The 9197-nt window shown below is 40.9% G+C and overlaps 1 protein-coding gene across 1 annotated transcript in view; it reads left to right on the top strand.

The window, feature by feature from the left end:
• The first annotated feature begins 8999 nt into the window (after positions 1–8999).
• slc2a9l2 (solute carrier family 2 member 9, like 2) overlaps positions 9000–9197 on the top strand; it is a 48298-nt gene continuing 48100 nt past the window's right edge. The window contains exon 1 of the mRNA XM_073820243.1: positions 9000–9080. Within this exon, the coding sequence (XP_073676344.1) occupies positions 9000–9080 (81 nt within the window). The remainder of the gene's footprint in view (positions 9081–9197) is intronic.

The following is a 9197-nucleotide window of genomic DNA, read 5'->3' as shown; positions in this document are numbered from 1 at the left end:
CTAAAAGTTTAAACCGTGAAAAAAAAGTCCTGTATGTTTCCTGTAGACATTTGTATCTGTCTGTATATGATGATGAACAGACTGTTTTGTGTTGATTCTCTGTGTGAAGGGTGAGCGTATCTGAGCTCTGAATGGACATCAGGATGAACATGAAGTGAATTATCGTAATCAGACTCATGTGAGAGACAGACGGAGCACATTCACAGACGGACAGAGAGACCTGTGGTGAGTTTCTGTTTCTACTGATCGATTCTGTTCAATAGAAGTCTTCTGTTTGATTACAGTGTTTGTGAATGTGTGTTTATGGGCTGATCTGAGTAAATGTTTGATATTAGCAGTGATTTATTTAGCAGCAGTGAACTCATGTTTATTAGCTTTATTCTGTATTATCCAGTTCATTTGAGAACACAACCCCTGACCAGAGCTCTTCACATCCCTCAGCAGAATCACACAATCATGCATTTTATAGGAAATCGCATCACGGTGAAAATAAAAATCAAATTCAGTATTCACTGTGTTTGGTTTTCCCCGTGACGGTCTTTGTCATTATTAGATTTCAACGTGAGGAAACTCATTTCCTATAAAAAGCGTGATGCTACTCGAGTTTTAAAGCCACGCTGTGATTGGCTGAAACGACTCGTCTGATTGGCTGTGTTAAAATACATTTGTGAATGAGAATCAAAACATTAGTTATTGAGTATTAGTTTTAAAGCATTAGGGCTGATAGTAGTTTAGCACAGGAGTGTGTGGCAGAGCGGAAACCAACAGCATCTAAAATATTATAAGTTTAAATGTTTGCATTTATTTTTTTTATTTATCCATAAATTAAAAAACTTTATTTTATATATATATATAAATACAGTAAATACATTTTTTATTCATTTAGTATATGCTTTTATCTGTAAAAAAAAAATATATATATATTATATGTTTTAAACATTTACAATTTTTAATTTACTTTTTGCAGATGCTTGTATCCACAAAAAACATTATATTTGGTTAGATTTTTCATTTATTTAAATTATTTAGCAAACAATTTTATTGCTTTTTTTCAAGCAACTTACAAATGAGAAACACAACAAACTATTCATTTTAAGGGGAAAAACACAGGAAGCTCCAGAAATGCAAAGTTGCAAACAAATAAAAGTTCTGTTTCAGAAATTAAAAGTTTTTGATAATCGGGTAATCTTTCTGTTATTTCTTCAGTTGGGTTAGGGTTAGGTGGCAAATTTTATGTGCTTTATTTTATTGAAAAATATTGGTATTAATAAAAATAAATATACAAACCTTGTGCAAAAATATTTTAAAACTAGGTTTACAACAAAAGCATATATAAATATAAATATAGTATATTGTACATTGTATGGGTCAAAATGATCGATTTTTCTTTAATGCCAAAAATCATTAGGATATTAAGTAAAGATCATGTTTCATTTCCTACCGTAAATATATCACAATTTAATTCTTGATTAGTAATATGCAATATGAAGAACTTCATTTGGACAACTTTAAAGGTGATTTTCTCAATATTTAGATTTTTTTTTTGTTTGCACCCTCACATTCCAGATTTTCAAATAGATGCATCTCAACCAAATATTGTCCTATCCTAACAAACCATACATCAATGGAAAACTATTTATTTAGTTTTTATCTGACATCACAGCAGCAATAAAACAGCTGAGGTAACATCAGGACATGTTTAACACACCTTCAGATAAACAGTTCTGTCAGATTACACAATCTGATCTTGTGTCATGTGTGTTCATGTGTGTTCATGTGTGTTCATGTGTGTTCATGTGTGTTCATGTGTGTTCATGTGTGTTCATGTGTGTTCATGTGTGTTCATGTGTGTTCATGTGTGTTCATGTGTGCTGGTGTTCAATCAGGACTGAGACGAACACGTGAACACGGCCTCCGTCAGTCTAAATGATGGTTCAGGATGTCAGTGTGTCACCAAACCACACCATTATCATCAGAAACACTAGAATTATTTAAGAATATCATTGAAGGATTGTTTACTTGCCCTCATGCCGCTTATGAATTTATTTGTGTGGCTGTGTTGACAACTGATACCAATATCTTAGACCAGGGTGGCCAATAAGCAATACAAATATTACACTATTTAATTTAAATAACATGAATTATAATTGGTTAAATGAAATATAGATTAATTTGACATATTTTGAAAAATAATTGTAAAATAAACCAATATGAAAAAAAGCAATTTGAACTAAAAATCTGCAAAACAAACAGATTTATGCTTAAGAAACTAATGAAACTAATTTGATTCTGTAAATGTTACAGTTCTGTCAGTTTATGTCTTAGTCATGTCATGTATTTGGTTTCTCCCATTGTCTCCCCCCGTTAATCTGTCTGCTTTGGTTTAGTCCTTGTCATCTGTATCACCTGTGTCCCCGTAATTAGTCTGTCTTTATAAGCATGTGTTTGATTTCAGTTCCCTGTCGGTCCTTTTGTCTGAATAGATGTGTGTGATGTTCCTGACTTGTTCCTGCCTTGTTCCAATTGAAGATTTATATTAAATATATTGTATATTGTAATCCTTGTCGTCCGTCTCGTCAACTCCTGCACGCACCCGTAACATAAGGACCGACCAACTACAGTTTACCTGGCGTCTTTCCCTGCGTTTATTTTTTCGTTTTTGTATCAGTGTTTGTTTTATATTTTTTCCCTCATGGATGACCCCAACGTTGCCATCATTCTCCTGAAGCAGGGGAGACGCTCTCTCGAGGACCACACCAGAGACTTTCTGTTCCTCGTTCCATCAACTCACTACCCGGACAGCTGCTTGTGCACGTTCTTCCACCACGGACTTAATGACAACATCAAGACGCAGCTGTCCGGGGAGGGTCCTCGAGAGAGCTTTGCCGGATTCGTCGAGTGGGTGCTGGCGTCCAATGGATCTTCCTGGACTGTCGATTTCATCGAGGAGGACGTCAGCCCCGCTCACAACCCAGAGAGCAGCCAACCATCGCCCCGACATGCAGAGCTGGAACCCGAGCGCACCGCGGATGCAGGACTAGAGCCGCGAGCGACAGAGCCAGAGTCCTCTCCGGCTGATCAGGTGTGTGAGTCGGATTCTACATCTCTGACGGTGGATTGCGACGTGGAGCTAGGGAGGGAAATGGAGAGCCCTGCCCACTGCAACTCCGCTGGGGGTGAGCTGGATATCTCTGGGGACTTAATTGACTTTGTTTCTGAGACTGTGGATATTGACACGCCGGATTTAATAGACTTTTTCTCTGAGCCACTGATGCGCATTGACTTCCCTCCCACCCGCCCTCATCTGTCCGAATCTGCCTGGTTCCCGCTGGTTCCGCCCAGCCGCCCTGAGTCCCCGCTGGTTCCGCCCAGCCGCCCTGAGTCCCCGCTGGTTCCGCCCAGCCGTCCTAAGTTCCCCAAGTCAGCAGTCAGTCCCCTTGCTCACCCTCAGCCCACCATCTCTGCAGTGGGCTCGCCGCAGGGATGCCTGCTCACTTCGGTGGCAAGGCTGGAGGTTCCCTCAGCTCCGCCTCCAGCCTCCGAATCCAGACCTCCACCTCGGTCCTCCGACCCTGCGGCTCCACCACGGCTCTCAGCGCCCTCCTCTCCACCGTCGCCCGTCGGTCCACAAGCTCCACCGGGCTCCATCGTCTTTCCGGCTCCGCCCTGGTCAGTCGTCACCCCATCGGATCCTCAGGACTCTGCTCCTCCGGCTGCGCCTCGTCACGCCGTCCCACCGGCTCCTTGGGACTCCTCCTTCCTGCGGGCACAGCCTCCATCCTCTGTCGCTCCGGCTCCGCCGCGGATCTCCGGGACTCCGCCTCCGCCTCGGCCGCCAGAGCCCGTTCCGCCTTGGCCCTCCGGATCCACGGTGTCGCCCTGGATCTTCGGCTCTCCATCTCCGCCTCGGGTTCCTCTGCCAGCTGCTCTGCCTCTGTCGGTCGGCCCCACGGAGTCGGCAGTCCGTCCTCCACCATGGCTCCTCCCTCCGTCGGCTCCTCCGTGGGCCGTCATCCTGGCTGCGATCTGGGTCCTGCTCCCCTGCTCCAGGTCCCTCCTGTGTGTTCCCTGGCTCCTCCCACCGTCGTCGCCCCCTTGGACTGTCCTTTTTGTTTCCTGGACTTGTGTTCTGGTCCTCCTCCGGGGGTTGCGTCCTCCGCCGGAGCCCCCTCCCTTATTGACTCTGTTTTCCTGGTTTTCCGCCCCTCTCGTTTTTTCGTTTTTTCTACGGCGCGAGGACGCGCCTTTCCGGAGGGGGGCGTAATGTTACAGTTCTGTCAGTTTATGTCTTAGTCATGTCATGTATTTGGTTTCTCCCATTGTCTCCCCCCGTTAATCTGTCTGCTTTGGTTTAGTCCTTGTCATCTGTATCACCTGTGTCCCCGTAATTAGTCTGTCTTTATAAGCATGTGTTTGATTTCAGTTCCCTGTCGGTCCTTTTGTCTGAATAGATGTGTGTGATGTTCCTGACTTGTTCCTGCCTTGTTCCAATCGAAGATTTATATTAAATATATTGTATATTGTAATCCTTGTCGTCCGTCTCGTCAACTCCTGCACGCACCCGTAACAGTAAATATATTGTAGTTTGTTTTTTTTTAAACAAAGAAATAGTTAAAAATGTGAATTAAAAGGGAAGTAAAGACTGTACGCAGCAGTGTGTTACAGGAGTAATCTGGTATTTGTTTGCACTGGGAATCATATTTTATCATAAATTCTGATTTTACATACAGTACACTGTGAATATGACATGAACATGAGTAAGTTCTGCGGGCCGTTTGAAGGGCTGTCAAAAAAAAGAGTCACAGCAACTATCCACCCAACAAAACAACTTATCGGTTTGTAAATTTTAAATGCTAAATATCAGTGAATTCAAGTCACCTATATTTAGACAATACTTTTACAATACAGATTTTGTCAAAGCAGCTTTACAGTATTAAACAGGAAAATAGTGTCAATAATGCAAAAGAACAATAGTAAACACTCAGTTTTCAAGTAAAGTTTAGTCAGCAGCCAATGATGGTCTTGGTGATAAATCACTCATATATATGCCTGATAAAGATGGTAATTTAAATGAAAAAGTCTGAGTGAGTGTGTGAGTGTGTGTGTGTGTGTGTGTGTGTGTGTGTGTGTGTGTGTGTGTGTGTGTGTGTGTGTGTGTGTGTGTGTGTGATTCCTTCACAAAGCTGTATTTGGGAATCCCTGATCTGGACGATTGAGTTCAGTGTGGAGAATCAATAATGTGTCAGAACATAAACCTGTGAAAGCAGCACATGTTCGTCTCAGATATACAGCGATCTGATCTGATCTGAGACCAGCTCACAGCGGGACCCTGAAACACAACGAGCTGCTGCTGCTTTTGTTGGACTTCGTCCTGAAAGTTAAACACAGAGAGAGAGAGAGAGAGAGAGTAAATGAGCGAGCGAGATCTATAAGTGCTACACATTCACTGACATGCGTCTGCCGTCTGCAGCTCAGCGCTGAAGATCCGACCCGATCCGATCCGATCGACCAATCAGAGCAGCAGGAGGTTTGTGTGCTCGCTTTCTTCAGTGGCACTTCAGACAGGTGTAACGTAATCTCTCACTAGTTAACTCAGTATAAGAGCAACTCAGTGTCTAGAGCTTCATGTCTCGTGTCTAGAGTGTGTGTGTGTGTGTGTGTGTGTGTGTGTGTGTGTGTGTGTGTGTGTGTGTGTGTGTGTGTGTGTGTGTGTGTGTGTGTGTGTGTGTGTGTGTGTGAGTTAATCATTCAGTTATACATGACTCAGAGAGGCAGAGACAGGTCAGTAGTGCTGCTGTATGTTCTCTCTCTCTCTCACACGTGTTTGTTTTTCTGTCAGTGGCTTGTTTCTACTGTTTTTACAGTGAGTTGGTGATATTTGTCCACCGATTATTGTTTGATTTCAGCCTCATTTTGTGTAAAACATGAAACAAAAAGCAACTGTAAAGATGCACTCAGCATTTGTGTCCTCATTTATAAAGCTTTACTCATTCAGCTGACATGTTAATATGACCAGAGGTCATCCATATCAATGGATATACAATGTGTCGTTCATATGGTCGTCCATGTTAATAATTAATATCACAAATTATAGTTATTACAATCCAGATTTAGTTTCATTTCTTTGTATCTGTGTGTTACAGAAGCTTTTTCTCTCAATACACAGTATTTATTAAGATATTTTAGTTTTTTTACTGACATAATTATGTCAGAGGTGCTTATATATAGATTACAGATTATTTTATGGCAAGACAATAAAGGCGAAACCAGTGTGTTTTCATGCACTGCTTAGTTTTTTGTCTGTTTTGCTTCTATATAATGTCTCCATTCAGACTAGAGGAAAGAAAACATCCAAAATACACATTGAAGTGTTTCTTTTGTTGCACTTTATCTATTTGTCTCTGTAGATTTTAGATTTTTATTTTGCATTTTATATATATAAATTATATTTATATTTTATATATAATTTTTACAGAGTATTTTTCTGTTACAAACACCAGACTTTACAGTTTTATTCCTCTCTATATTCTGAAGGTTTGTTCATGTTTCATTCTCACTGATTTATACAACATTTCACTGCTAAAAACATGGTAAAAGTATGTTTGTTTTCTGTCTGTTGACAGTATTTTCTGACTTATGAAGTGATATGAGGACAAATCCAAAATCTGGAGTAACTGTTATTTTGATTATTAATACAAAAATAACACAGTTAATTAAAATAATGTTTAATAATTCATTGCATTTTCTGATGGTTATTTACAGCTCAAACAACTGGCAGAAAATAACAAGTCACATATTTTTTTTTTTTTCAATGATCCATTTCCCACCTCCTAAATTCATCCATCATCACTATAAATGACCCAGTTCTACAACAGCTTTCTGTTAAAGCACTAACCATATTTATAGTCATAACGGCGTGACTGCTTTGAAAGCATGTGTTTTGTGAAAAGCGCTTTACAAATGCGTTTGACTTTCAGTCACGTTGGCCTTTGTTCTTGAGATCTGATTGGTTCGAGAGATGAGAGAAGAACAGCTATAGAAACCAAACGCTGAAGCTCATTTACAACTTCATCTTCTTTTTACTATACTATACTTTTATTCATGAAGGATGCATTAAATTGATAAAAAGTGGCAGTAAAAATATTAATAATGTTACAATGTTAATGTAAAAAAGCTGTTCTTTTGAATTTTCGATTCATCTGTGAATCCTGAAATAAAAAATGTATCAGTTTACACAAAAATATGGTTTCAACACTGCTAATAATCAGAAATGTTTCTTAAGCAGCGATTTCTGAAGGGTAATGATGCTGAAAATTCAGCTTTGATCATAGGAATCAACTTCAGTTTAATCGATATTCACAAATTTTACAGTTTGATCAAATAAATGCAGCCTTGGTGAGCAGAAGATTTTAAAAATCTGAGTGTTTCCGAGCTGTGGAAGTGTAGTGTGTAGTACAGTAGTAGTAGTGTGTGAGTATGCTGTGAGTCAGTGTAAGTGATGGTGTTGCAGCAGCAGGTGGTGTGTGTGGTCCTCCAGCAGGGGTCACTGTGTGTCCATCTGTGTGATTTTAGCTCATGTGTTTGTGTGATCTGGTGATTCTCTCACTGTTTACCAGATTTACATTCATCCTGCACAGTGACACACATTTACAACCAAAACCAGTCTCAAAACAGTCTGATTCTCTCTGGACTGTAAATGAGCACAGCTCTCACTACGTTCTTCAAGACGTCCACAGTCCTGCGGAGTTTAACTCACCTGTGATTGTCTAAAGATCATGGAAGACTGATTAGGATTGGAGTGAAACTCTGCAGGACGGTGGATCTTGAGCATCTGAAGAACCTGCAGAATGTTCTTCACCTGTACTGTGTGTGTGTGTGTGTGTGTGTGTGTGTGTGTGTGTGTGTGTGTGTGTGTGTGTGTGTGTGTGTGTGTACCTGGTATTCATCACGTTGTGGGGACCAAATGTCCCCACAAGGATAGGAATACCAGTAGATTTTGACCTTGTGGGGACATTTCTCAGGTCCCCATGAGGAAACAGGCTTATAAATCATGCACAATGAGTTTTTTTGAGGAAGTAAAAGTGTGCACAATCTCCTGTGAGGGCTAGGTTTAGGTGTAGGGTAGGTGTAGGGCCATAGAAAGTACGGTTTGTACAGTATAAATACCATTACGCCTATGGAATGTCCCCATAAAACATGTAAACCCAACATGTGTGTGTGTGTGTGTGTGTGTGTGTGTGTGTGTGTGTGTGTGTGTGTGTGTGTGTGTGTGTGTGTTTCAGGGGTCTGATCGTGGGACATGGAGGAAAAGACCAAACAGGAGGAAACACCAAACAAACACAGCAGTGACGTCAAAGGCCCACCTCAACAGGTGTGTGTGTGTTAGGGATGCACTTCAATGAAAATTCTTTAGCATTATTTTGTCAGACCAACAGTAAAATGCCAATACTAACATTTCTGAATGTTGTCTTTTATTTAGTGGTAAACCCGCAAGAAGAGCTCAGTCCTAGTGTTTGCTGGCAGCAGCAGATTTGTGAATGATTGTCATCTTTGGTCTTTGAACCCTGGCTAAGGAGCTGCTGTCAGAATAAACACAATTGGTGTCTGGTGTATTAGACAACAGAACGTTCTGGAGTTGATTGACTAATGGATGATTTCAGTCATCATACAGTAACCTTTCTCTTCTCATGAAGACATGCGATGCGCTTCTAAACAGTCTCTCGCTGTCGCTGCTTGGAATGATTTTTGTATCAGACAGTTTTAAATGCTTCCACACTGAAGACATGTTTGATCATTAGTGCACACCTCTATTTGATCACATCATTGTTTGCTATCATTAACCCTGAATAATTTCGGTTGCCCAACATTCGGTGCATCCCTTGTGTGTGTGTGTGTGTGTGTGTGTGTGTGTGTGTGTGTGTGTGTGGTTTGATTTAGATTGTGTTATTGACCTTGACCTACTATCCTGCTGTTCCTGAAACGCTAAATATGTACTGTAGATGATCCGTCCCTCATCCGTCTGTTCTCTCTCAGCTCAGCAGAAACACAGTCACACTAGTTCTGCATCATCATCATCATGTGTGTGTTATTGATCAGAGGTCAAAGCCTCACGTTCTTGTCGTCATCCATTAAACTCTATTTTTACTCAGGTGAATCTTTCTTGAAACAATAAACATCCTTATTCTTCCAGACTGTCA

Source organism: Garra rufa, chromosome 16 (genome assembly GCF_049309525.1).
Source record: "Garra rufa chromosome 16, GarRuf1.0, whole genome shotgun sequence".
In the NCBI taxonomy this organism is placed as follows: Eukaryota; Metazoa; Chordata; class Actinopteri; order Cypriniformes; family Cyprinidae; genus Garra; species Garra rufa.
Note: the sequence above shows the minus strand (reverse complement) of the source record. Positions and strands in the feature narration are given on the sequence as shown.